Here is a 27,394-nt window from a genome sequence, read left to right as displayed (position 1 = left end):
AATAAAATAAATAATAAAATTATTGTAAAATAAAATAAACATAAAATAAAAATAAAAATATTGTGAAATAAATAAATAAAATGTTAAAAGTAACAAATAAATGTAAAATGAATAAATAAACTAAATGGAGAAGAGAAGAGAAGAGAAGAGAAGAGAAGAGAAGAGAAGAGAAGAGAAGAGAAGAGAAGAGAAGAGAAGAGAAAAGAAAAGAAAAGAAAAGAAAAGAAAAGAAAAGAAAAGAAAAGAAAAGAAAAGAAAAGAAAAGAAAAGAAAAGAAAAGAAAGAAAAGAAAAGAAAAAGAAATAAAAAGAAAAAGAAAATAAATAAAAAATAAAATTAATGTAAAATAAAATAAAACAAAATAATTTAGAAATAAAATAAACATAAAATAAAAATAAAAAATAAAATAAATGTAAAATAAATAAATAAACTAAATGCAAATAAAATAAAATAAAATAATAAACAAAAACCAAAACCACGAGCATGGACAGCTTAGGTTAAAGTGGCCTTAAGCACAGGCTGCAATTAGCAGCCCCTTCTGTAGTATTGGGGTTAATGAAACACCAGGACAGTTCCTGAGGGTTTTCCCTGATCCCACACCCCAGATAACCCTGACGTTGGTCGGACACATCTCAGAAAGACTTGTCCCGGGTCCGATGGGCTCTAACCCCGGGTAGCTGATGTGTCACACACAACTGGACCCCCTTAATCCCGGCTGGTCCCAGGATTAATGACAGAGGGGCTCCAGGGGTACCCATTTGTGCCCCCGAGCTTGGTGTTTGAGGGGTCGGGGACATTCTGAGGCAGAAACCAGGCGGAGGAGCCGTGGTGCTGTACAAAGGCATGGTTCTCGTTTCACACCCTGACAGCCGCGCGTCAAGTCACGGGGGAAGCGGCACGGAGCGGTCCTGCGCGGGGTCAACAGCACCTTTCGTCTGAGGATTGTGAAAGCCCTGTCGAGACACCGGTTTGCTAAACCTCACAACACCCCTGTGAGGTAGGTATATCAACCCCCCACCCGTGTTACCGACGGGGGGGGGAAACTGAGGCACAGAGAAATGCAACGGCTCGGCCGAGGCCTTCGGGCAGGAGGCCTTCCTGCTCGTGTTCCTGGCTCGTGGCTCCGTCCCCTTGGGGACAGCAGTGATAGCAGCTCACAGAGCCACTTTCTGGGCCTGCGACATGTTTGAAGGGCTCCCGAGCCCCTCGAAAGCACCATGGTAGCCAGCCGCCACCAGCGCCGCAGGCATTGAAAACGTTTCTCAGGTGGCTTCTCCTTCCAGGCACGGCCTCGGGATTGTCACTGGGTTGTTTTTTTTGGAGGAGCTGGAGAATTTGGAGCCTTCGTGGCCGTGTCCCAGCGGTGTATGGCACGGTCCGAACTGGAAAGCACTCTTCTCTGAAGGCAAAAGTCTCCCCGGAGACAATGCCCAGCATTGAACTCTGGTGGCAGCGGGTGGCAGGGGATGTCACCAGGCCCGGAGGAGAAGGAGGAGGTAGCTAGGAGGATATTACACAGCTTGAGCTGCCACCGTCGTCAGCATCTATCTTGCTTCGGTGTTGGATGCACCCCCAGGGCACCCCGACCCAGCCTGTGTGCAATGTCAGGAAGAATTCAAGCTGGGGGGGAACCTGGCAAGGAGGCGATCCCCAGAGCTGTGGTGGAGGTCCCACTGTGGTGACCCCCACCACCAGCCCACCGCAACCCTTCGTTGTACCACGGTGCCAATTTTCCCCTCTCCTCCCCCTGCCACCACAGTTTGTGTGCTGAGTCCTTGTTCTGTCTTATAAAAATAGTCCTCTGGTATCAAAAAAAAAATAATAATAATAAAACAAGAGAGGAATAGAAGACCCCTGTCGCCAGCAGCAGTGCAAATCAGGAGAGCCAGCTCAGGGAGGATGGGCTTAAGGTGTCCTTGGTTTGTCACTTCTTCGAGGGGAAGGAGGTGGATTGGACTTTTATGGCTGGGACTGGCCTAAAGCAAGAAAAAAAAGGGAAAAGAGACGACTCATTAGGGTGCAGAGAGACCTTGCATCCGCCATCCCCACCACAGCCAGCCTTCCTCAGCTCAGAGGTTTGTGCACTACCAGAGACGTCCCCAAACCAGCCATCCCAGTATGGACCCTACATCCCAGCTGGAGAATATTTGTCCCATAACCCAACCAGGAAGGAGAGCATTTCCCTCCCTTACATATTGGTGGTGACCAGTAATGATTTGGGACCAGGACATGGGTACATCCAGCTCCCCAGCACATCTGGTCCTCAAAATCAACCCTGTCTGACACCGTTTAAGAAGAGTACGGCCAGGGACTGCTCCCAGTGGGCAGCAAGGCCACAGCCACCTTATCTGGGAAGGGAGCCAGGTCTGGCTGCAGGGATGTGCCAGATTTTTTCTCATTTCAGACCAGAGAATGGGCAGGAGGGACAAATTGGAGGGATTGAGTTACACCAGGAAATTTTGGGGCATACTCAGCCTCCTTGCGGTCGCAACTACAAAGGCGTAAGAGCCTGAAATAGTTTAAGCAAGGCAGAGCAGTAATTAGACCATCTGGGGATGAGGGTCAGCTTCAGTTCAGCCTAGTGCCTTCCCTCTATGGCCAAATAAGGCCCATGAGCCTGGCTAGCAGGAGGGGATGCAAAAACATCCATTGACCCTTTTTCCTGAGAATTTAGCAGTATAGCATGAGCTGAAAGGATTTCTTTAGCTGTGACACTGTAAAAGACTGAGACTCAATTTTCCTGGTTCCAAACTGGGAGGTGTCTGTGACTCACCTTTGAGGTGGCATCGGCCTGCAGGGAGGAAAGATGAAAGAGAGCATCACTGTCCATCCCCGGATCCCAGCAGCAAACCAGCAGCCCCCTCTGTGCTTGAGGATGGGCAGCCACACGCACTCATACCTCACAGAATGGGTTGGGTTGGAAGGGATCTTAAAGATCATCTAATTCCAACCCCTCTGACATGGGCAGGGACACCTCAGGTTGCTCAAAGCCCCATCCAGCCTGGCCTTGAACACTTCCAGGAATGGGGCACCCACCAGAGGCTGGCATCTCCCTTAATTCATCCAAACCCTACAAAAACCCAATGGCGTAAGGACCCCAAATCCCAACCTTGGCCACCACTGGCCATACCCTGCAGGTTCAGGCCAGGCACAAAGCCACACACCTTAGGTCCTGCTGCAGATGAGGGCACAAGGAGCAGCCCACAGCACACCAGGCTGACATTTGGGGTGTCCCACAGAAGCATGACCCACAAGACCCCCCTGCTGTGGCTGCCTCTTGCAGGATCCCAGCTGTGGAGGGAGGTAGCTCAGCTCCTCTTCTCCCAACTTACTTGGACAGCCTCATAGAGTGGCTCGTGGTGCTTGTGCCCGATGCCTTGAAGTTGGTAGGAGGGACCATGACCAGCAGGGTCTGTCCGTGTGCAGGAGGCAGCTCTTTGGCCAGAAGAGGACTTCCAGGCAGCGGCCGACGAGGCGGCTGGTGCTTTGGGCCGACCTGGGATCACAAAGAAGACCCTTAGAGGAGCCTCTAGGGGCATCTTACAACCCTCTAAACAACAAGAGGAAGGATGAGATCCTTAGAGGAGCTTCAGGTGGCCTCCTGCAACCAACTCTGTCTTGCTGTAGAGCTGAGAGGCTTCAGAGCATACAACAGTACCCAAACTACCCTAAAATATTCCCATCCTCTGCTGAGCTTTCTTCACCACTGCAACAGATTCATTTCTTAGGGTGGCAAGACAGCTCCTTAATGGTTCCCAACCCTACAGAGCCCCAGGCAGCCCAAAATGAGGAATTTGTACGAATCCAGCAGGAAACTCAGCCACACTCACCAGCGGGGTCCTCACGGGGCTGCAGGGAAGAGGTTTCTTCGGAGGAGGCAGCTTGGCTTGGGATACGACGGTTTTTGTGGGGACCGTGGGCGATTTGCTGGCTGGCAGAGGTGGCCTGGCAGGCTTGGGGTCCCTCGGGCGCGGGGGGACGGAGTGAGGTGGGGGACGAAGCGGGTGGACGATGTTGACGGGCTGCGGACCGGGGTGGTGAGCGCTGGGTTTGGGAGGGAACGCAGCCCGCGATGCCTGTGGGGATGAGAAAAGGTGATGGAGGAAACCCTCAGGTGCATTTTTTATGGGTGCCGAAAAGCAGATGTCCCCGCAAGGTCTGGGTGCTGGGGAGTCACAGCACTCCCCATCTATACCCTATACAAATATATATCCTGTATATACCCTATATGCCCTATAACCCATATAAATGCCCTCAACAAGAACAGAATTTTTATTCCTCTCTCTGGCACAGACTTTTCACCATCCCACCCAAAAGCTGAGCGCGTTTGCTCCTCACTAACCACAAGAGAGCACGCAGGGAGGAGAAAGGTGCCGGGCTCAGGAGACCTGGAGCAGGGCCAGCTCTGGGGAATTAATCTCAGGTTTCCACCAGAACGAATTAGAGATGAGAGATATCGTCTGTTCTGCCCTGCTCTCACATCCTGTGGCCAGGCTCAAAACCACCATCACTCTTCCGAAATTCTGCCTTGGGTTTACCCACCGCAACGCCAACAGAGATGCAAAAGCCACCAGCAGGACCTCAGAGCCCCTGCCAGGCTTTGCCACGGGCATGGGGCAAATCCCTGCAGAGACACCAAGGTTTTTTAGGTGGACAAAGCTCAAAAGAGTCACTTTTAGCAAGGACGCTTAGTACTGCCCAAGAGCTCATCCCAAAATAACATGCAAAACCAACATGGAGCTGGCCCTGTTACTAGAGGGAGATGTGATCAGCCACAAGAAGCAGGACCAAGGAGGAAAACAAAACAGAAATTAAAGTCATTACTTACTTTGTTAGTGTAGCTGGAGGTGGAAACGTCCCGCATGGTGAAAGCAGCTTTGGAGTGGCCACTGGTTGCCTTCCGACCAAAGGCTTTGTTCCTGCCCGGGATCACAAAAGTAAATCACAGAGGGCAAAACAAAACAACCATCCTTGCAACAAAAAGTCTTCTGCCTCCCAAAACGCTGCACGTCAGCCACGTCCTGCCTCCACACACAGACAGGGAAATGTTTTGCAGGGCTGGGCAAGCAGGGACAAAAGTCAGTCTTGAGATAACGAGGGGATGGTGGCATTTCTGAAGTCACTAGGAATATAAAAGAAGGTGCATGTCTGGCTCTGGGTTTTTTATCTCAAATGCTTGGAGGAGCTCTGACATGGGAGGGCGGGTGCCTATGCTGGGAGAGGAAATAATGAATATTTAAATTCTGTCCTCAGTTAGAGCCCTTCCAGCTCTTGCAGCCTGCTAGGAGAAGGTGGCAAGGAGGCTGCTCGGTACCAGGCCACCTTCATCATCACTGTCTAGGGTCACCCTGTCCAAGGGATCGTTCCTGCCCTCTGCTCAGGAGAAAGCTGAAAGCCTCAGGTTGTCCCCAGGAGGAGCTCCTCGTATCACAAGGGAGGTCTCATACCACTCTGAAGCAAGTCCTGTGCTCTCCCTGTTCCCCCACAACTGTTTCTACCAGGATTGCTGCTGCCAGGGGCAAGAAAAGAAGGTTTCAGGGTCCCACTGGGTCCTCAAGAGAGAGAATTTAGGACGTATCACCCACTGGTACGTCTCCTGGCTCCTCCTCCTCATCTCCTTGATCCATTTGTTCAGGAGCGAGTTCTCCCGCCGGTACCAGAAGTAGATGCCCGTCACCAGGGCCGGGAGGAAGAGCAGGAAGATGAGCAGAAGAGTTATTAAGATGGCTTCATGATCTGTTAGGGAAAGCACAAGGGTGAGAACGGGGCTGGGAGGGCTGGCAGCCTCCGGGTTTGCTTTGTCTGGGGCTAAATCCAGAGCATGGCTCTGACTGATGCAAAGGTTCCCAGCCACACAGGCTTGAGACATCACTGCTGCATCACCACACCTCCAGAAAATGATTTTGTAACTCTAGGACTCACTGTCATGCTGCACGGGGCCGCTGTCCACACTGCCACCCAAGCCTGGCTTCTCGCAGTAGGGGGGAGCCCAGCCAGCGTTGCAGTGGCAGTTCTTGTTGCTGTTGCAGACCTGCAGGGAGAGAAGGAGGGCTGGAGACCACCAGGGAAACGTGGAAATTAATATTCCACTCGGGACATCACTTGGATCGTGGCTATGTTGGACTCAAATCTGCGATCCCAACGTTGGGAGATGTTTTCTTGCTGGCGTGTTTTATCCCTGCTCTTTGCAGAAACCTTGCAGGCAGGCATCTTACAGCTTCAGTCTTCACACCAATGGCCTTAATACTTTGTGTTAGGCTAGAAGTTTGTTAAACATCTTCCCTTGGGGTATGTCCCAGTAACCCACAGCATTTCTGAAGGTGAGAATCCAAGCCTTGACAATGCTGAGCGCTGGGTGTTGCACCTATCACCTTTTTCTGCATAACCCAGCAGTGCTGTTGTCTGCTTATCTGACAAAGCCATGGCCTAGGGAGTCCCCATCTGCAGGGATCAAATCTTTGTGGCCTTTAAGCTTTGGGCAATAGTGTTTTTTTCCTATTGCTGAACCATTTCCCTGCATTTCTGCAGTCCCAGTTGTGTTTCTGTCCATTGCTTTGTTCTCAGAGGCAACAGGCACCTGCTCTGAGCTCTGAACGCTCTCCAGTTCAAGCCGGACCCTGATCCAAATTTTGCAGATGGTCGTTACATCAGGAATGCTCTTCTCCCTCTAACTTGGACACAGAGAAGCAAAGACCTCAGCTCTGTCTCACCTGCAGCTGACATGGATGTGAGCATTACGAAAAGCAAAAGCTGTGTTGCAAGGCTCGTCCCTGTGGGACACAGCTTGGTTTTGCCTAAGGACCTGAGCTCATCTCAGGAACCTGCTGTAGGTCTGAGAAACTCACCCCATGGCCATTGCACTGGGAAACACACTTCTCCAGCTCAAAAAGGGAGGCATTCTGGCACCGGCGGTCTTTGCAAACCTAAAAGAGAGACGAGAAAAGGTTAGGAAAGGCCTGAGAGGCAGGACAGCAATGTTTGGCTTCACACATAGGATTCTGGAAGGACATTGAACTTTGGAAAATGCAAGTTGGTTAAGTCACGCTGTCCCAGGTCAATGCATTTCACTCTGTTTTTTAGCACAGCCCAGAAATCCTCTGCCCTCTTCTGTCCCATACAGGTTACCTCCCCTGACACCCACCTTCTGAAGAAAGCTTTTCCCATCCACCCCAAAAGGCAGGTTTTCAAAAACATCCATCCCTTCTCACTAAAACATCAACATTTTGGCTTCCAGTTCAAACTGGGAAGAAAATTTCACTAGGAAAACACCAAACAGCAGAGCTTGTATCTGCCCAGCCAGCCCGGTCTGGCACACATCCCTGCTCCCAGCCCATCCCCAGCTGAACTGAGCCTCTGAGAAGTACGTGGAGATGCAGGGGGTGTGGAGGAGACACACTCAGTTAGCAGCATCTATTTGTATCTATCCAAGTAGATACCTCCATTCCTAACAGCTTTCCTGGGAGAAAATGCTTGTTTGTAGGAGGAAGCCTCTTCCAGCAAGTCCTGGGGAAGGCAGACCCTGCTGTTGTCACTATTTTTCATTAAACAAGTAAATTAAGATGAAACCAAATTGAGGAGGGCTTGGTTGCCTATGCACAAGCATCAGACAATGCCTAGAAACACCACAGCTAAGAGGTCATCAGGGAAATGTCTGGAAATGTGGAGGAAAGTGGGTACACTGGACTTGCTACCACGTGGAGAGCATCCACAGTGGGACAAGAGCCACGGAGCTATCTCCTGCAGGAGACCCCAGCCCTAGGACGAGCCACTCACCATCCCATCCCCACATTTCGTCCCCGTCATCACCAGCCCGGGGTCAGAGAGGTCTTCCTCGTCGTCCTTCGCCGTGTACATGTAGGTGCCCCGGCACTTCACCTCCCGCCCATTGAAGCGGATGGTGGTGTCGATGGAGACGGTGTTGGTCCCCTGGGGCTTCTTCGCCGAGCTCTGGCACTGGATCTTGCCACACATGGCATCCCTAGGAGCAGGGCACAGCCGAGATGAAGGCAGGAGGAGCAAGGGTGCTACCCTATCCCTGCTGCCCCATTGTCCCTTCCCTGCTGGCTCGCTTCCCTCCGAATTTATGGTCATGGGAGAGGCTCAGAAAGGGCTTAGATAAATCATGGAGAGCAGAGGTGGTGGGGAGAGAGATGGACAGAGAGGTGCTGGAGGGAACAGGCAGTAAGATCACTGGTCTAACGGGGAATACTGGAGAGCTCACACTCCCTAAATGACCTCTCCTGCAGATGCTCTCCTTGTTTTTCCCCTCAGGCTGGGCAGGAAGGTGGCACACGGTGCCACAACCTCCCAGCAGTGATGGGGACCAAGCACAGGAAGGACCTTGTGGCTTCTGAGACCCAAACCAGAGATATTAGAGGTGATATTGGAGATCCCTGCCAGCCCCATTTCGGGGTGGGCAATGGGGCACCCACCTCTTGTCACACTTGACGTAGCGCCCTTGGCTGTCCTTGCCGCAGTTGCCGTAGGTGTTGCCGGCCATGTTCACGTCCTGGAAACAGGCATCCGGGGCTGGCCACGCACCTGTGGGAGGGGGAAGGTCTCGTAGGCAGCAGGATGGGGAAAGCAGCCAGCAGGGAGAAACCCCAGGATCAGGGCCAGCAGCTGGATGCTCGCGGAGAAAACGCGTTGGGGATTTCTCCTGGTGGGGCTGCTGGGGGTGTTGGGTGAGGGACAGCACAGGAGGGATGAATCCCACTTTGTGCTGGGGTCCTGCAGAGGATGTTGGCCCTGGAGGGGTGGATTTTGTCCCCTCTGTGCCTGCTGCAGCTCTCCTGGCTCTGGGGGTGGCAGTGCCAATGTGTGAAAGGGGACAGGGAGCTGGGAGCTGCCTGGGCTGGGAGTGGGGGGGTGTGGGTGTAAATGGGGTGTCTGGGGTGGGCACCGCAGTGTGCTCAGGGGCAGGGTGCAGCTCTAGGTGGTGTAGGGCCATAAAAAGCATGAGGGCATGCACAGATAGATCTATATGAGCTATAAGCAGCCTGTGGCCACACGGAGAGTGCAAAATCCCAAAGCATCTGGCCACCATCTGAGGATGCCCCTGGAGGCAGAACTGGGACTCACCTGGCCCCCAGAGCTGGACACACTGCTGGTGGTGGGTCATGCACATGCCATTGTTGCAGTACGCCTCGCCGTAGGCACAGGATGAGCCGTCCAGCAGGTAAACGTTGGCCGGGCAGTAAGGAGAGGCACCCGTGCAGTATTCGGGGAGGTCACAGGATCCTGCTGCCTCCCTGCAGGTCGTCCCAGCCACCTTCAGCTGCCACGAGAGGAGAAAGAAACATCAGCACCCAAAAGAAGTAAACGGGGCTTTTTTTTTTTTAGCATCAGAGACACCCCCGAGGACACAAATTTATGCATATTTGGGCACAACCCCCCTCGCTTGGCACCAGGAGGGTTGATCCTGCTGCAGAGCATGGTCCCACGGGGGCCATATCTCACTGCGTGGTCCAGGGAGGGATTAGGGGGGTGATAAAATGAGGGGGTTACCCTGCAGTTCTGGCAGCAGTCGCCGTGGGCACACTGGGCCCCCATCTTCAGCGTGCAGTTGTGCGCGTTGCAGCAGGGGTTGGTGCACTCCTGCGTGGGGAGATGGAGACAGCATCACCACGGGGGCTGAGCCCACCCCTTCCCTTCCCATCGCTGCTCTCGGCCCCTTCTCCACCCCGCACAGCACCACCCTTGGGACTCAGCCCCTCTGGGACCACCCAAGCCCCTCAGAAAGACCCCTCTCCGTGCCACGTGGAGAGGATCGGTGCGGCACACCCGGCCCCGTACCTCCACCTCCCCGCAGTCACAGTCCTCTCCGTCCTCCAGAAAGCCGTTGCCACACTTGCGGCCCACCACCAGGTCCTTGGTGTCGGGCAGGTTGAAGAGACACATGCCTCCTCCCTTCTGGAAGTAGTTCTCCAGCTGCCTCTTGCTGCAGGAGCTGAAGACGCGCGGGAAGGGGTGGCTGCGCAGGGGACAGATGGGGAGGGGTGGGAACCGGGGCGGTCAGGGCCAGGAGAAGGTGGAAAACCACAGTCAGAGCTGGGAAATAAGGACACGGGCGAACTGGCACAAACCCTTCCAGGAGCAGCAGCTGCAGCAGCACCCACCAGCCGGGTGCACCAAAACCTCCATCTCCCACCCCAACCCGCACCGCTGAGCACCCCAACAGCCGAGCACCGGACACCGACAGCCCAGGACGCAAATATTTGGAAAACTGGACCCAAATGTTTTCAGGAGTGGGTTGGACTGGGCAAGCAGAGCTGGTCGGTGCTGCCCCTGGAGGAATGGATCTCCAGCAAGAAACCTCCCGGAGATAGGAGGTCTTAGCTCCTCTGCACAGGGGACACCAAGGACCCCCTGACCCTACCCATAAAGTGGGTCTCTGCGTGCAGTGCCCATGTGCCCAGGCAAAAATAAATAAATAAATAATTAATTAAAAAATAATAATGAAAATGAATCATTTGCAAGGCCAGAGCAGCAAAAATAAATAGAATAAAATCAGGAGCCACAACTTGTATGGTCAGTTCTCAAACAGCCCAGCTGGCCTGTTCCTCAAGGAGCTGGACAGGAACCGGTGGTTTCCTACAGAAGCTCTGAGAAGGGCCCTTCCAGAATTTTGCACACGTTTTGAGGGTTTTTTGGGGTGATGCCCTGAGAATGAGGAAGCAGAGGAGCACAGCTCCTGCCCTCCCTTTCGGTGCTGCTTTCATTTCCTCATATTGCTGAAAAACAATTGCTTTCCTATGAGCATATCTCGTTTCTGACATGCAACGTGGCCTTTTCTGAGGAGGTTTTGAAGTCTGGGGAAAATCTCAAGATCTGCTAGAAAAAAACAATAAGTCCCTGCAAGTTACGGTTGGGTGGGCGAGTAAATAAACCCATAAACTGCTACGTGAACATGCAAATAGGGACAGGCAAAGATGTACTTTCTGCACGTGTGGGGGGAAAAATATTTCAGAAAAAAATAAAAAATAAAGAAGTAAAAAATGTCAGAGGGAGATGTGGTCAGGCTGCCCAGCTACAAACACCATCCGCAGCTTGCTGGGAGGTTCATGGCCGTGTCCTGTCCCTGTCCTTGTGTCCCTGTGTCCCTGTCCCCGTCCCTGCCACCTCTTACCCGGTGGCTGCTGCCATCACGCAGCCGCCCTGCTCCGGGGTGGCCTCCACGCAGCAGCCTTGGTTGTCGTGGCTCATGCCAAAGTTGTGGCCGATCTCGTGGGCCATGGTGGCAGCGGCTCCGATGGGGTGCTCCGAGTGGTCCTGCAGGGGGAAAGGGGGCTGGGTCAGTTTTGGGGGTGGCCCACAAGGTCCCCAAGAGGGACCCGTGGCAGCCCTGGGACCGCAGCTGGGTGCCACGCGAGGAGGGCCCGTGGAAGAGGTGGGGTTTGGTCTCCTGGAAGCCCAGCGAGGGAAAGATTTGGGGCTGGAGGGGACTGCCAAAAAGATGGGGCCTTGGAGGGCATGTCCCAAAAGACAGAAACCTCGTGCACCACGCTGCCAGCCTGAACCAGGGACCACAGGGTCACCAGGACCATAGGGTCACCGGGACCACAGGGTCACCGGGACCACCGTCACCCCACAAGGAGAGGCATGAGAGGTTTATGGGGTGGGAGATGACCCTGCAAAACCAGAACAAGCAGAGGGTACTCGAGGTAAGGGGCTGAAGCAACACAGGAGACCCCAAGGCTGCTGCCCACTGCAGTGGGGGCAGGAGGCCAACATCTGAGAGGCCACCAGCATCGTTGGCTGCCCTCAGGCTGCATCCCAAGACCAAGCCTGCCCCTCTAACCCCAAAAAAATGGGATGGGGATGGGGTCCCCAAGGCCAGGAGGGGCAGCAGGGTCCCTCGGTGCCCCCTTACCATGCTGACACCCCCGGAGTTGTCCGCGCTGCACATCCCCTCCAGCGGGGCCATGCCGATGGTCGTCCCCCTGAACGTCTTCCCGCTGCTCGGACGCCCACCGGAAAGGAGAGCGGAAGGGTAATTAGTTCCTCCAGGCAGAGCAATTAGCAATTAGCCCTTTCGGAGGGCTCAGGCCGGGCCGGGAGGGCTCTCACGTCAGCAGCTGGGCGTTGTCGTGCTTCTTGCGCGCCCTCAGCGCCTTCTTCCACTGCAGGAAGGACCAGAGCGTGGCGTTGGCGTCGCTGGTCACGGTGCACTGGTCCCGCTCCGTCCACACCTCCAGGCCAATCAGGGCCACCTTGATGTTCAGCGACCTGTAAAACTGCAGGGGAACGGGGCTGGAGGGGACAGGCTCTCACCAGGTGTCTCCCCTCGCCGTCATCTCCTTGATTTCCATCCGCCAGGGGACTCGGGGACACGCTTTTCCCAAAAGGAGCCAGTCAGCTCCCTCAGCTGCCACCATCACGGCGTGTCCCAATGCATTTTCCACCACGATTGCCACCTAAATTCCCAGCACCAGCGACACGGGGACAGTCCCCGAGGGTCCCCAAAAGGCTGGCCCCGAGCTCAGGTGCTTCCCACGTGCTGGGAACAGCAGAGGTGGTGACGAGGGGACCAGCATTACCTTGTCCACGTAGTTTGCAATCTCCACGATTCGCTGCTTGGTGAGGCCCAGGTTGAGGTTCTGGTTCCTGAACTGCGAAGAGGTGGGGATGGAGGAAGGTCAGCAGAGCAAGAGCAGGGCAGGGAACAGAGCAGGCTCCTGTTTTTACTGCAGGGGACCACGTTTCTGCCCCCAGTGGCACTCACCAGTGTGTTGTCAGCCACGATGAAGAGCTCCATGTACTTCATGGTCCTCCAGGCATCTCTCTTCGCCTGCAAAGCAGACAGCAAAGCTTGGAGGAGCGAAGGCGTGGGCAGCCCGGGGGGCTCGTGGGCTCCCCGGACACCACAGAGCCTCCCAGGATGGACAGCTGGGAGGGGAAACGAGGCCAATTTGGGCTGTTACAGCACAACCTCCCCGTGTCCCCCCTTATCCCATCCCACCCAACGCAACACCGGCCTCACCCCACATCCCAGACTCTCTTTGGGGTCTCCTGCCCACACTGAGACCCCCCTGAGCTGCCCACCCGGGGCAGCAGCAGACATTTAGGGAGGGCACAGAGGCACACGAAGGACCCGGGGCTGGCTTTACCCGGCGCTCCAGCGGCCTGAAGAGCCGGGCGATGGCACCCACGGTGCTCCCCAAGTCGTCGCCGTGGGCGCAGGTGCCCCCTGCGATGGGGAGGTGCTCTGCTCGCAGGATGAGGTGCTGGCCCGGCTCGGGGGTCCCCAGGGGGTGCAGGTAGTAGCTGTCGTTGCTGCTCACCACAATCAAGCCCCTGGATATGGAGAGCAGCAGGACAGGATGATGGAAAATCAGCCCCGCAGAGCTCACGGGAGCATCCACGATGCTCGGAGGGGTCATCAGAGCGGGGTCCCTGCAGAGCAGCCCCAAAATCCCCCCTTCAGCACCCCAAAACCCCCCTGCAGGCTCCGTACCGTATTCCTGAGCAGGTGCTGAGGACGACCCACGAGCTCCTGTAGCCCCGCACGTGCCCGTGGTAGTAGCAGTGGTCCTGGGAGAGAGAGGAGACGGAGAGCTCGGTTAGAAGCCACCACGCAGAGCTGGCCGGCCATAAATCCCATGTATTCATCCCAAAAAAATAAGCTGCCCGCTTTGCATTTCACAACCAGCATCCTTCTGGACACAGGGATGGATGGAGCCAGGATGCAGCCTGGGACATGGACGGTCCCTGAATGTGGGGGACACATCATTGGAAAGGGACACTGGGGATCCTTGTGGTGAAGCTGAGGCTCTGGGACACCCCAAAACCATCGTCCCCCTTATTCTGAGACGAGGGACACCCATCCCTGGCACCCACCGTGTGGTTGGGAGCCACCGTCACGGGCTGCCCGTCCGTGGTGTAGTGTGTCTCGGTGTAACCCGGTGCCAGCAGCCTGCAGAGAGAGCAGAGTGATGACGAAAACCCTGCAATGGGGACGTGCTGCCCGTTTTGGGGCCCACGGCCAGCGAGGACACGGGGACCAAAGGGACATGGAGGTCCCACCGCCGCCCAGCCGCAGGAGATGTGCAGGGGAGGTGAACCACAGCCTCTGGCCCCTTTCTGAAGTCCCCAGGTTCACAAGGATGGGGCTGCCCATCCTGCTCGGGGTCCTGGGCATGGGGTGAGCATCTGAAGATGAGCATCTGGAGGGGTGATGGCTCCCCAACAAGGACCAAGCCCCCCATGGGGCTTCAACAGAGCCTCTCGGCCCTACTAAGTCGCCCCTTGCCCCAACCCCGTGAAGCAGCAGCATCCAAAGTCCCCAAGGGGCAATGCCCAGCCTGGAAAAAAACAGGGTCAGCCCCATAATTGGGGTCCAGCCCCAGAGCATGCCAGGTTTGGGGTCTCCAACACAGCCACCCCATCCGGCCTCGGGCACGTCACTCGTGGCACGGCGAGGGCGCTGCTTCCGATGCGCCCCTGCGCCAGCACCTCACCAAAAACCAAAAATACTGGTGAAAAATAATAAAAAAAAAAAAAAACAGGCTGCTCTGTCTTCGCCCTGCTCCCCGCAGCTGCCAGCCGTCTCGCACCCCGGCCCCAAGCTGACAAATTGCTTCCTGCCTCCAGGCGAGAAGAGCCAGAGCTCAGCCCGCGTCCCACGCGCCTGCGCACGGGGGGATCAGCGGCAGAGAAGGCGAAAGCCAGCCCAGAAATCAAGGTGATGGGCACCCTGCCGCCCGCAGGAGGACCACGAGGGGCTGGGTTCACCTGCTGGCTCTTTGGGGTTGGGGTTCTGGGTCCCTTCCTTGTGGTTTTGCTCTTGCAGGAGGAGAAAACGCAGCCAGCGGCCAGCCCCAGAGCGGCATCGGGCCCCCCCTTCCCTGTCCCTTGGATTGTTTTTTTTGTATCTGCTTCGGTTCCAAAAATGCTGCTGCGGGCACGCTCCTGGCACCCACGTCCCCGCGAGCAGGCACCTGGCACCAGTAGCTCCAGTCTAGCAGGGGAACCAGATGGGAACTCGGACTGGGTCCTGGAATGGGGACAGGGATGGGGACAGGGACGGGTCAGCTGAGGATGCTGGAGATGTGAAAGCCTCCGTGAGGTGCCTGGGGACAGGGGGAGCCGGGAGGGTTGAGCAGACCCCCAGCTAGACCCCAAAGATTTGGGGTCTAGCAAATCCTGGCTGGCCCACGGGCTGGCAGGGCTGGCACAAGACAGCAAACTCGGTGCCACCTCCATGTGAAGGGGCTCAGCTCTCCCTGCTCTCTTCCAGAGCCAGAATTTGGGTCGTGAGAAGAAACAAAAAAACATTTCTGGGCCCGCTGCTAGCAGCTAGGAAGCAGGCTGGGCGGTGCAAATTAGTTTGCAACCCCAGCTGGCAAAAAGCAGAAGCAGAAGCCGGACCTGCGTGACACCTCAGAGCCACCCAGCACCAGGAGAGAGCCGAAAATACAACAGCACAAACGGCACGAGGTCCCCAGGGACCACCCTGAGGTTCTCCGTGCTTGGCTGATCCAAGGCAAGAGCAGCAGAGCTTCCCAAATGCCCCCAAAGCCCCCCTGGAAGGGCTGTAGGGCCATCTCCATCCTTCACCCACCCTCTGCCCTGCACCATGGCACTGCCCAGCCCGTTCCTGCCATGACACGGGGCTGAGTCACAGGAAAAAAGCTTTTCAGCCCTAACCCAGCATCCTGCAGCGCTGAGTCGGCCACGGCCAGCAGGAAACCACCATGACCTGTCCCATGAAGCAGAAAAGCCACGGGTAATCCTAATTTGGGTGGTCCCATAGCAGGGACACCCACAGACCCTTCCCCACAGCCCCAACACTTACTCGTTCCTCTCTAGCACCAGGATGAGCTCTCTGCCCTCGGCCGTCACGGCCACCTCTGCCCGCGCCGGCGCTGGCTTCTGCAGGGAAAGAAAAAGAGAAATGGGGTTAGGAAGGGGTTAGGTGCTGCCAGGAGGGTGTGCACCTGCCTGTGTTATTGTAGGACCTACTGCAAAATGGAGCAGGGAGCAGCAGGACAGGGGTGGGCATCAATGAGAGGTCCTGGAGCTGGGACCAGGGGGTGCTGGCAGCTGCAGCGCTGCGGTGCCAAGGAGATGAATAGGAACAGCCCCGGGAATGGGGACCCATGGCCCTACAGACACCCGGGGGCGGTGGGAGGAAGCGTCTGACTCAGCTTCCTCAGGATGCCCGAGGTTTTACTCAATCCCTCACTTTGAAAACGGGAACTAGTTTCATCACCGTGCTCATGGATCCGCGCCAGCGTGCTCGGCTCGCACGTGCCGGGATGCGCCCATGTCCCCACATCCCCGTCCCAGCTCCAGGGACATGAAAATCATCCCTGGTGCCACTTGGAAAAGCTTGAATCTCCATCTCCTGTTTTTTTTTTTTGGGATGTCACACCGCCGGGGTGGTGGCAGCGGGTGGCACTTGGTTATGGGGACACAGGAGAGAGCGCAAAGCTGGGGCGCAGGTGGGGGACGGCATCAAGATTCACCTCCCCAAATCAGACATCCCCTAAAAGCAACCAAACCCAGCACCCCAAAGGGTTTGTCCCCCACCCCTGGGTCCCTCCCGACCCGTGCTGATCCCTCCAGCTCCCCAAGCAGGGCCGCTGCTGAGGTTTTTCCAGCTCGGGAGAGAAATTGGGGGAGGACGGAGCCGTCCCGGCAGTGCTCGCAGCATCACGGCTTTGTCACCAGGAATGTGAAGGGGTGGGGGCGAAGCTGGGTGATTCCCAAACTGGGATAAATCAGATCCCAAAACCTCCTGCTGGCCCATCCCTAAATCCAGCGGGGCATTGCTCCTCGTGCACCCCAGGCACCAGGGGGGGACACCGGGGACATCTCCAGCCCTGCAGCCTTGGGGATGCCCTTAGGGGACAGCACCGAGCATTTTGGGGTGCAGGGATGTGTTTTTTTTTCCCTTCAGGCCCACCCCAAGCTGAGCACCCCAATTAAGCAGCTCCCGTGGGGTGCTCCTGTCCCCAAGCAGGGCTGAACCCGTGCCACCAAGCAGTGAGGATGCTGAGGGGCTGCTCACCCCATCCCATCCCACAGCAGCACGGGGGCGCGGGGACGGAGCCGCGGGGATGGCCGAGCCCCAAGCCCGACGCCTCGCACGGCGTCTTCCCAGCTCCAAAAAAGGAGACCAGACGCAGGGCTTCGAGGGAAAAAAAAAAAAAAAAAAGAAAAGCCACAAAACCAGCGAGGAACGAGGCCAGGCCGTGCTGCTCCCCACCAGCCCCTTGGTGGGCGAGGGGCCCTGCGTGGCGCAGGAGGAGGAGGAGGAGAAGCCGGGGCCGAAGGCTCCTCTTTCTGCTCCACCACTGGTCGAATATGTATTTTTAGAACATGAATCTTATACAAACATCGCTCCCTGGCCAAACATGGTCTCTACATTTTTCTTGCGATTTCCCTGCTTTCCTCCCCCACCCCCCTCGCCTCCCCAGCCCTCCCGTATTTCAAGCCTGTTGCTCCCACCCCGATCCCTCTCCCCGCACCCATCTCTTCCTCCTCCTCCTCTTCCTCCTCCTCCTTCCCTTCCCAGTCCCAGCTCGTTCCTCCTGCTTTAAATTCCCCAGCAATTACTCCCAGGCTCGACTTCAGGGCTTGCTCCCAGTTAAAGGGACACGAGGGCGAGCCGGATCGCACCGACGCCTGCAGCCCCCCCGTGCACCACTGAAGGCTGGAAAATAAATTCCTCCTAATGGGGTCGGTGCTCGGACCCTACACGGGGCTGCATCCCAAGATCTCCCTCTCCCCGTGCCTCAGTTTCCCCCAGGGTTGGGGATTACGTGGGGAGACACCAGGAGCTGATCCTGGGGGGGGCCAAAAACCCTGCGGAAATAAATATCAGGATGGGAAGGATGGGAGAGGAGCGGGCGTGCAGCTCCCATGGCAGGCAGGAGCCAGAGAGCCCAGCTCTGAGGCCAGGAATGGTTATGACGTTAATTACGTTAATTAAGCGTTGATAATTTTGCCCTGAACCTAAATTGAGTCCCTGAGACGTGCTGGTTGTGGCCGGCAAGGGGCAGAATCAGCACGGTCCTGGGCTCCAGCACCATCCTGGCTCCAGCACCATCCTGGCTCCATCCTGACCCAAACCCCACTGCCTTTCTCCCCCAACCCCAAAAGATGCCCTAAACCCTCCAGGGGCTGCAGGAGCCGTGGCCCCTCTCCAGCACATCTCAGCAGAGCCGGTCCCAGCGGGGGCTGCACGGAGCAGCCGGGATGAATCTGCCCTGGCCAGGAGCCCGCGGGGCAGAGCTCAGCTCCGGTTTTCTTTTCCAATCTGCTGATCAGAAAAACCACAGCCGTGTGTTGTTTTTTTTTGTTGTTTTTTTTTTTTTTTTTTTTTTTTGCAGAGGGGCTGAAGCCAAGGAGATTGTGTTATTGTTCCAGGGGAAAGAAGATCTTTGTCTCCCCGGGGCTCCTGGGCGCATCCTCGGCCGGGCGCCCTCCTCCAGCGCTGCTGGAAACGTCGGAGCTCAGCCTGGGGTCAGCTCGGGCAGGTCCCACGAGCCCCGAGGTCCCGTGCGAGCCTGGATGCGAAGAGGAGGGAAAGAAGATGGGTTTCCCACCCCACCACAGGGGATGGACACTCTCAGTTGCTCCACAGAGGATGCGGTGATGATTTTTGCAGCTGAGCTCCCCAGCTGGAGCATCGCGGCCCCGCCAGGATCAGGAGGAGCTGGAGCCGAGCAGGAACCCAAACTTGGTTTGGGTTCCTGGAGCTTCCCATCACCCAAACCTTTGTGGGAGCACCGGGACTGCATCGCCTCATCCTCAGCTAAATGCACACCAGCATAAAGATCTGAGACCCCCAGGGCCAGCCTCTGGTCCGGCTGCTGCCTGGAAAAGCACCCTGGGGTCAAAGAGCTCCATGGAAGCAGGAGAACCCCGGGTGCAGAGGGAGGATTTGGGATCGTTTCAAAGCAAATCTGGCCCAGAAGCTCGGTCTGTGCCCTGCCACACAAAGGGAAAAGGGCTTCCCTGCAGGAAACAGATTGCAGGAGCCGTGCCACAGAGCCTGCTGACAGCACCTGCAGCGGGGCAGGGTTTGGGTTGGGGTTAGGGCAACTCCCTGCTCCTCCCTTCCTCCTCCTGCCCGGCCCTGGTGATGCTTCCTGGGGACGGTCCTGAGCTGTCAGGATGCTGAACAGCACAGAAAAGGGGACAGAAAGTTCCCTCCTGCAGGACAGGGGGATGCTGGCTGCTCTAGGGACCCAGCTGTGGGTGGGAGGATGCTCCACAACACGTCCTTCTGCAGGTCTTCCCATCCAGGAGGGGGACGCAGGAAGGTCTTTGGGGTCTGCCCGGATGCAGCTCGGTGGGGACAGGGGACAGGATCCCACCCCAAGCCAGCGACGAGGGAGCTGTTTGCAATCAGGGTCCCCACGACCTCCTCCCTGGCCTCTCCGAAATCGCTTCCATGTGTGCCGGGAGCCGCGAGCCCGCGGGGATTTCAGCCCCAACAATAGGAGGCCGGGTCCAGCGCCGTGCCAGCCCGCACACGACGGGGCCACCAGGGCCACCGGCAGCTCCTTGTCCTGCTCCCCCCCCAAAAAAGAGCCACCACCACCCCCAAGGGTGCTTCCCGGGGTGGCACGGGGACGTGGCACGGGTCACCCCACTCATCCAACCCGCTCCAAGCCGTCGTTTCCCACTCGAGCAGCGGATGTGGTTCATGGCAGAGCATCAGAGGGACCGAGCCCGGCGTCCCAACACCTTGGGGACAACTTTGAAGGGTGTGCACGGCCCGGCTGCGCTCCCACCTCCAGGCTTTTCCACCCACATCCACCCAACGCAACCCATCCCAGCCCACGAGCCTGGCCATAAAATCCCTCCTCGCTCCTACACGCTGCCCCCAGCATCTCCTCCTCTTCCTCCTCCTCCTCTTCCTCCCCGTGGCCTCAGGCCAGGCAGGAGTGTGCTGCGGACAAGCAGCCCCTTTGTGCGCCGGGAAGCCGTGGCCACGATTATTTCCAGCGTCTTTGCTGGAGGGCAGGAGACACGGGGTGGGGAGCAGAGCGGGGCTGGATTAAATTTACCCTATAAATAAGCACTCGGCAACAGGCTGGGGGCAAAGGGTGGGATGGGAGAGGACCCTTGGCGACGCTTCGGGTCTCGATGTGGAAGCAGGAGCCCGCTGCTCGCCCCCTTTGTCTGCTTCTCCCCCCTCCTCGCAGCCCCTCCGAACAGCAGCCTCCTTGTTTCGGCTGTCTGGAGCCGGTGGAGGCACAGAGGATGCCAGGAAGCTCCAGGACCTGCCCAGCCACCCCTTGGCCTTTCGGTGGCCGTCCCAACCCCGAAAGCCACCGGGACGCGCCTGCACCCTGCTATCGGCGCTCGCCCGATGCGATTTTGGGCAGCGGGGCTGCCAGGAAGGGTATAAATAAAAAGCCTGCCTCTCGGGTGCCCCCCATCCAGCCTAAATATAACCCCACGGCTGGGGCTGCCATGGAGCAGAGAGGGAGGGGACGTTTCTGCAGGGTGACCACAAGGTCCCCGAGGCGACGGGGCCGGGCACACCGCAGGCTATTTCAGCTCTGGGGATAAAAACGATTCCGGGCAGCTGCTGCCAAATTCCCTGAGAGAGAAAGCATCAGCCCGGAGGTGTCCTGGGGAGATATCTCAGGTGGCTTCACCGCCGTGCCCCCAGCGGAGGCCACTTCCCGGCACTGAACCTCGTCAGCAATGAGGCTGCGCGGCCCCAAACCGCAGCGGTTTCCTGCAGTGACCCCCGTGGGTGCTCGCTCTGCTGGGAAGGGATTAAATCCTTCTAAATGCAAAGCCCCAGAGGCTCCCCCTGCCCCTCAGGCAGCACTGCTGGGCCAGGAGGGTGCCGGAGCCTTGGCACAGGCTGCCCAGAGCTTGGGGGGCTCCTCCTGGGGGAGCTGCAGCAGCCGCCGGGATGCGGGGCTGGGCACCCCACACCCTGGGCCCTATAAACTTGGCATCCCCACACCACAAAGCCCAAGCCCCACAGGACCTGATCCCACTCTGACAGCACGGTGTGGGGCACGGGAGCCGTCTCAGTCCTCACCTGCTCGTCCATGCTGACAGCTCGCCGGGTGCGGCCCCCCAGGAGCCAGTGTGGGGTCACCCGCTCCCCATGGGACGCCGGGCCTGGGGGAGAGAAGAGTTGGTGAGCGTGTGGATGGAGCGAGGGATCCCACAAGTCCCCATGGAGGGGGCTTCTCAGCAGCCATACAAAGAGATGAGGGGCTGTGGGGACAGCCAGGGGCACCTCTTTGGGGTTTTGGGGGCTTGGGCATCAGCACAAGGCTGTAGGATCACCCCGTCCCCATGCCAGCACCTACCCTGCCACCCCAACCTGGCTCCTGGAGCATCCCTGCCCTCCCAGCCCCAAACCGGTGCTTCCCACCCTCTCCCAAAACCCCACAATTGGATTTTTTTTTTTTTTAACATATCCTTAAGCTATTATTAGGATGAGGAAATTTGGTCCGGTCACCAAATTTCTCACCAAATGGCTCAGAAATCGAGCCATTGCCTTCTGCTCGATCCCACAGCTGCCGAAGGAGCTGCAGCAGGGCACGGGTTTGCCCGAGCCATCCCAGCTCCCCCGGGCAGAGCAGCACGAGCCATTCCTTGGCTCGCCTGGAGCCAGGCAGGCTTTCGAAGATTTATTATTATTTATTTTTTTTCATAAACAACGTGGCTGCGTTTGATTGCAGCAGACCCAGCAGCTTCTCCTGGCTTAAGCCTGGAAAACAACGGGGGAAAAAAATAAATCAAATCAAATCAAATCCGCTGCTGAAGACACTGCTGAGAGGGGATGAGGTCTAGCAAAAATGTCAAGCACCAGGCCACCTTGCCAAGCCAAATGTTGTCAGTGAAAGCTTGGGATCTCGTAACCTTCCCCAGCCAAGGGCAAAGTTATTTATTAAGGGAGTGGAATAACAGGGCCCGGGGCTTTATAACTTTTCTACGCTTGTTTTGGTTCCCCCTGCAACTATCCGGGGAGATTTGGATTGAAGAAAAGATGATGTTATTGAAGAAAAAAGAAAGAAAAAGGAGGGGGGAAAGAAAAGAAAAGATGAAGTTGTAGGGTGGGAGCTGCAGAGTGAGCACTTAAAGCTGCCCAGCCTGGAGATATCACACGGTGGCATTTAATCGGCTCGCATTATGTATATAGCATTTCATCAGATTCCAGGAATAACTACAGATAAGGCGGTGGCACGTTCCCGGCCCCCTTCTCCTCACCTCCTCCAAAAAGGATAACGGGGCCTCCAACCCCGTGGCCGTACAAATGGGGAAACTGAGGCACGGTGCGAGTTTGCTGCTTCCCCATTACAATAAAAGAGGAAAAAAATAAATAAATAAGCAACCACTTTTCCTCCAGGCAAAGAAGAAGGAGCCCCTGGGGGGCCAAATTCTTTTTTTTTTTTGGCTGCTTGGGAAAATATCTGAGAAAAAAAAAAAGTCCCGACGCCAGCAAGGGGCTGCGGCGGGGCCCGTCCTGCTCCCACGCTGTCGGGGGAGCATCCGTGAGGCGAGGGGCAGCCGTGCTGCGGGGTTTGGGGCTGGGCCACGTCGTAAAGCCCCTTTGGTTATTAACTTCAGCTGCTGGCTGTTTTGACGAGGGATTTTGCCGAAATTCGAAATTCAAAGAAAGCCAAACGCAGAGCAGGGGGGGAGAGTTCCCACCCCCTGCTATTTTATATTTTTTCCTGGAAAACACGCTTGTTCCCAGCCCTTTTGGGAACACCACGTCGGGAGCATGGGTGCTCGGGATGCTTTCGGTGCCGTCTGCTGCTCCGAGCAGGGATTTGCCCAAAGTTTACCAAAACGGGGATTTCTGGCTCCCAGGGCCCGCCCCGCTCCTCTCCCGGCAGCACGGCTCGCTCGGAGCTGCTGGAAAACTTGGTGGCCACAGGACTACAGAATCCAGCAAAGCTCAAAAATAATCATAAAAATAAAAGAAAAATCATAATAAAAATTCTAATAAAAACGTTGAGGAAAGCCCCAACCTCCCCAAAGTGGGGGGGGGGGAGGAAGAAAATAGGGATGGAGAATGGAGGCAACAGGAGACTGAACCCAAACCGGCAAAGACAGGCTTTCAGTAAACACCCATTTCAAAAAAAATGATTGAAAGCTTCGGGGAAAATAACGGATTTCCTCACAACAGCAGAAAAGGCCGAGTTTCGCCCCAAAACACGCCTCAGCGGCACGAGCCGGGCTCTGCTTCAAGTTGCAGCCATCCGGAGCTGGGAGAGTTATGGGGGAGCTGAGGGGGTCTCTAATTTGGGATGGGGAGAAAGGGATGTCCTGGGGGGGGGTCTGTGCCGTTGTCCCCCCTCCTCTCATGGGGCCGTGGCTGCTCGCAGCCCTCAGCTCCCAACCAGACCATATAGAGGCATCGGCACGGCCCGGACGGCGCTGGGAGGGGGCCGGGGGGACCCACAGAAAGGGGGTCTCTGAAGGGGGGACCCCTACACACACTCAAAAACAAGGCTGTGGGATCAAGGGGTGGAATCTCAACCCACAGCCGTCCCCATGGGCTGCCCCGTGGCAGCCCCAACCACGCCACCCCATGCGCGCCCACCACCGCCAGACCCCGTGCAAAGTGGGGTGCCCCCATCCTCACCCCGCTACCCCCAAACTGGGAAACTGGAGCACGCTGCTCCCTCCCCACCACCACCACCACCACCCCCCGACCCCATCCCCTTACCTCGTGGCCCAGCAGCACCCCCCTGCCCGGGGAAAAGCAGCAGCCCCAGGAGGAAGACGTGGTCCCCCCAAAGGATGGCGAAGCCCCGGCGCTTAGGGGGCTTGCGGGGGGCCAGCCTCGCCATGCCCGCGCTGCCGGGGGCTGTCACTGCCTCTGCTCGCCGCCGCCGGCCCTGCCTTCCCTCTTATGCTCTCGGGTCCCCTCCCCTCCGCCCCGTTGTCCCCCGCCAGCCCCATTCACTCTCCCCGGCCTGTCCCGCTCGGTTGTGGCCGGAGCCCCTTTTCCCAGCCACCCGGCTGCATCCTGGGGCCGAGCGGCGAGATGGGGGCGGCTGCAGGGAGGGGGCTGGCATTGTTCGCTTTTATTTATGCTGTGGTTCTTGGCCGAGCCGGGCTGACTAATGAAAACCAGACGGGCGGCGAAGGCTGATCCCAAACTTTATCCCCCTCCCCACACACCCTGCACGGGGACGTCGCACTGCAGCCACGGCGGCAGCCCCCCGGTGCTCCCCCAAGGAGAAACCTCGAGGAAAAGGGGACAGCAAAGCAAAGAAGAACCCCCAGCAGGCCGGCGGTGCCTCCAGGCGTGGCGAGGCGGAGGGGAGGCCCCTCGCTACGTTTCTGGCTGTTGTTTTTTTGCTTCTTGCACAGAGAGGGGATGCCGGCACCGGGACCGGGTGCCGCTCGTTTCCCTTCCTGCCCCGAAACCGCAGCGCTCCTCCGTCACCCCCACCCAGTTCAGTTCCTCTGCTAGGGAGCCAGCCCAAGGATTCAGTAGTTACCATCCTAATAATAGCGCTGTACCACCCTAATAATAAACATATAAGCATAATAAACTTGGCTGAAGCCACAGCACGGGGGCAGCTGCACCTCCTGCTGCAGCTCGCCCCGGGGCTGTGCAGATACCTGCCCCTCTGCGGGAGGGACGGGAGGGATGGCAAAAAATAAAACCAAGCCGAAAAAAATAAACCTACGCCGAAAAGTATAAACCTGTGCAAGAACCAGAGGCGCTGCCCTGCTATCTCCCATGCCCGCAGCTCGCTGGCAGCCGGGTAGAGCAGCTGTGCAGCAGCAGCCTGGCAGCCGACCAGATTTTTCCAAGGTTTTTGGCCACCAGAAAGGCATCAGGGGCACAGGCCGGAGGGCAGAGGCTGCGTGGAGCTGTGAATATCTAAGAAATGGCAGCCGGTGGTGGCCAGGGCTGGCGGAGGGGACGGAGCAAGCGCTCGGTGTGAGGCTGGAGCCGTCCCATGGCAGACAAGGCCCCGCTGGCTGCTGGCAGATGTGACGGGCATTGGCACGTCCAGAATGACTCGGTGCTGAGGCATCTGCCCCCAAAATGCTGTGAGGGACGTGACTTCACCATTACTACACCTTGGCATCTCTCCTTATTCTCAGTAGAAGCACCTCCGCTTGCCACCAGGCCGAGAGCCTCGGCCTGCGGCCCCACACAGGGCTTGGGATTACAGGGGCTGGTGGCCACCCTGAGGGGCTTGGGAAGAGATTTTTGGAGCAGAACCGGCCTCCTTCCCCCTGCCTCCAGCCCCAATCGCTCAATATTTGCTGCCAAAAGCCTGCAGAAGCGGGGGCACCCGCCCAGGCCGCAGCTGGGTCACGCAGCCCAGCAGCTGAGGCCGAGGTGGGGATTTTGGTATCCCAGCCCCAGCCAAGAGCAGCACGTGTTGTGTGGGGGCAGGGGACCCCTCACAGCCGTGGCATTAGAGGCAGAGAACAGCCCTCGCTATCTATTTTCAGCACGTTACTGCCTTCCTCAGCTCTCATTCTTCATAGGGTTCAGCTCTCGTTATTTATAGGGTTCATTGAGGCAGCCCCATGAGGTGCACGGGTATGGGGCTACTCAGGAACACCCCAGGCACCCTCCTTTGGTCTTCTTCCACTGCTCTGTAAGCACAAACGCCTCCTTGTTGGCCTGACACGGATCCTTCTGCACAGGGCCAGGACAGCTGCACCGTAGCACAGCAGCTCTACACGATGTCTTGATAGATAGGCAAAAAAAAAAAAAAAAATTGTTTCCCTATACCCAATTTCACATAATGTCCCGTTAATAAGACTGTAGGAGCTCCCTATACCCAATTTCATATAATGTCCTGGTAATAAGACTGTAGGATACCACAGAAACTTGCCTCCTCGTGCACAGGCATGCAGGAGGCCACGGAGTGTACCTGGCATGCTGTGTCCTCCAGCTCCATCCCGCAGGGCTCAGAGCCTCGGAGACTTCCCAGGGGAAAGTCTGGGATACATCGAATCGAACCTGGGCACAGGACCCAGCACAGAGCTTGGCAAACAAGCCAAAACCTTTCTCTTATTTTTGCATCAAGTTTGAAGTAGCTCCTGCTGTAGCTAGACCACGACAGGGTTGCAGCAGATGGGCACATGCATGAAATTAGCCTGTGGAAGGAGAAAACCCTCTTCCCCATCAAGAGCCCTCAAAACTGTCCTCATCACCGTGGAATTTGAGTGCCTTCCAGAAGGGTATTAATCAACGGGGCTTTCATTTGTCATGCAGAGGTCGTTCACCGTCCCACAGGGTCTAATTTGGCCCGGAGAATTCAGTTTATCTGCTGATGTAGGGAGAAAAATATTAATATAAGTCTGACTTTCAAGCTTTGCTTGTGTGAAAGTGTCGCATCTTTCCCATTTACATCAGCTCAGCTGAATTCGCTCAAGCCTGGGACGAGCACACCCCAGGACTTCGTGGTAGGGTCTGGGCTGTCCACAAGCACAGCCATCCAGCTGGCGAGCCAGTAAATGCTGCATGAAGGAAGCAATTATATTAAAGTCTTCTTTACTGGATTAGAGTTTGATCTGGACTGTTGTACAGCCAGCCAGGAAGCACTATTCCTTCTTAATTAGAATCTCATTTCAGGAAAAGTGAATTATAAAGCCAGACGCTTTAACAGGCAGGCAGAAGCAGTTAGCTTACCTGCTTGCGTGGGGCAAACCTCGTTTTGGCATCTTCCTCTTCCAGGTCCTCCTGTTGCCTTGTCCTGCAGCCTGTGGCACAACCACTACCGAATTTACGCCCAACTTTAGGCAGCAGAAGTCCCTCTGGGAAGCCAGGAGCCTCCCTCCAGGAGCAAAAAGCCCCAGACCCAGCCATAGCCAGACAGGCGAACGGTAACGCAACCACGTTCAGTGCAGGACTTCCCTTCCCAAAAAAGTCACACTTCAACTTTCCTTTGCCATGGGAACCGATCATAAGGGTGATTTAATCCTTCTGTTTATCGGTGAGGAGAGAAAATGTGTCCCTGAGAGCATCAGCTCAAGCTCCTCACCTGTTCCCTTAAAGCTTCCTGATGAGGCAGCCCTCTAACCTGAAAGTGGTTCTCTTCAAGGACTCCAAAGCACCCATCAAGAAAGAGGGGATTTAACATAAATATAAATAGAACTATATATAAAATTGATTGATTTCTACAGCCCTCACTCCACTGCTTCCTTGCCCCAACCGCCTCAAGTTCAGCTCGTTGAGGGTACATCAACAGGCAGTGCAAAGCCAAATGCCAGCCATTAAATTAACTCGGTGATGAGCAACGTAGAAATGAATGACAACAGGACTAGATCAAAGCTGCTTTCAGTTTCTGGATTTAGGTCAAAAGACTGCTTTCTCTTCCATCTTTGAGGTGGCAGCTCTGACAGCAGGCCTGTCGGTGAGACTCAGACACGTACCTGGCACCCACACAATAACCGTTGTGTGGGGTGGGCAAGG

At 56.6% G+C, this 27,394-nt stretch overlaps 1 protein-coding gene and 1 long non-coding RNA gene across 3 annotated transcripts; one reads left to right on the top strand and one right to left on the bottom strand.

The window, feature by feature from the left end:
- The first annotated feature begins 499 nt into the window (after nucleotides 1–499).
- LOC311436054 lies at nucleotides 500–1,417 on the top strand. Of its 2 annotated transcripts, none has more exons than XR_014692577.1 (2): nucleotides 500–673; nucleotides 726–1,417. It is a non-coding gene; the product is annotated as an uncharacterized lncRNA (long non-coding RNA). The 2 variants fall into 2 exon arrangements; XR_014692578.1 differs by having other exon boundaries at nucleotides 500–682.
- Nucleotides 830–24,120, bottom strand: ADAM33 (ADAM metallopeptidase domain 33). Its single transcript, XM_084517735.1, has 24 exons — nucleotides 23,669–24,120; nucleotides 21,020–21,102; nucleotides 15,797–15,873; nucleotides 13,840–13,915; nucleotides 13,457–13,533; nucleotides 13,110–13,296; nucleotides 12,725–12,790; nucleotides 12,540–12,611; nucleotides 12,070–12,236; nucleotides 11,873–11,957; nucleotides 11,129–11,271; nucleotides 9,796–9,973; nucleotides 9,508–9,597; nucleotides 9,082–9,277; nucleotides 8,433–8,541; nucleotides 7,774–7,978; nucleotides 6,846–6,923; nucleotides 5,923–6,031; nucleotides 5,586–5,736; nucleotides 4,829–4,919; nucleotides 3,831–4,076; nucleotides 3,333–3,496; nucleotides 2,774–2,791; nucleotides 830–1,976 (listed from the first exon to the last, which is right to left on the bottom strand). Exons 1-24 carry the CDS (start codon nucleotides 23,790–23,792, stop codon nucleotides 1,925–1,927), a joined length of 2,844 nt encoding a protein of 947 aa, XP_084373861.1. The 5' UTR covers nucleotides 23,793–24,120; the 3' UTR covers nucleotides 830–1,924.
- Nucleotides 24,121–27,394: the final 3,274 nt, after the last annotated feature.

Source organism: Aythya ferina (assembly GCF_964211825.1).
Source record: "Aythya ferina genome assembly, chromosome: 4".
Taxonomy (NCBI): domain Eukaryota; kingdom Metazoa; phylum Chordata; class Aves; order Anseriformes; family Anatidae; genus Aythya; species Aythya ferina.
Note: the sequence above shows the minus strand (reverse complement) of the source record. Positions and strands in the feature narration are given on the sequence as shown.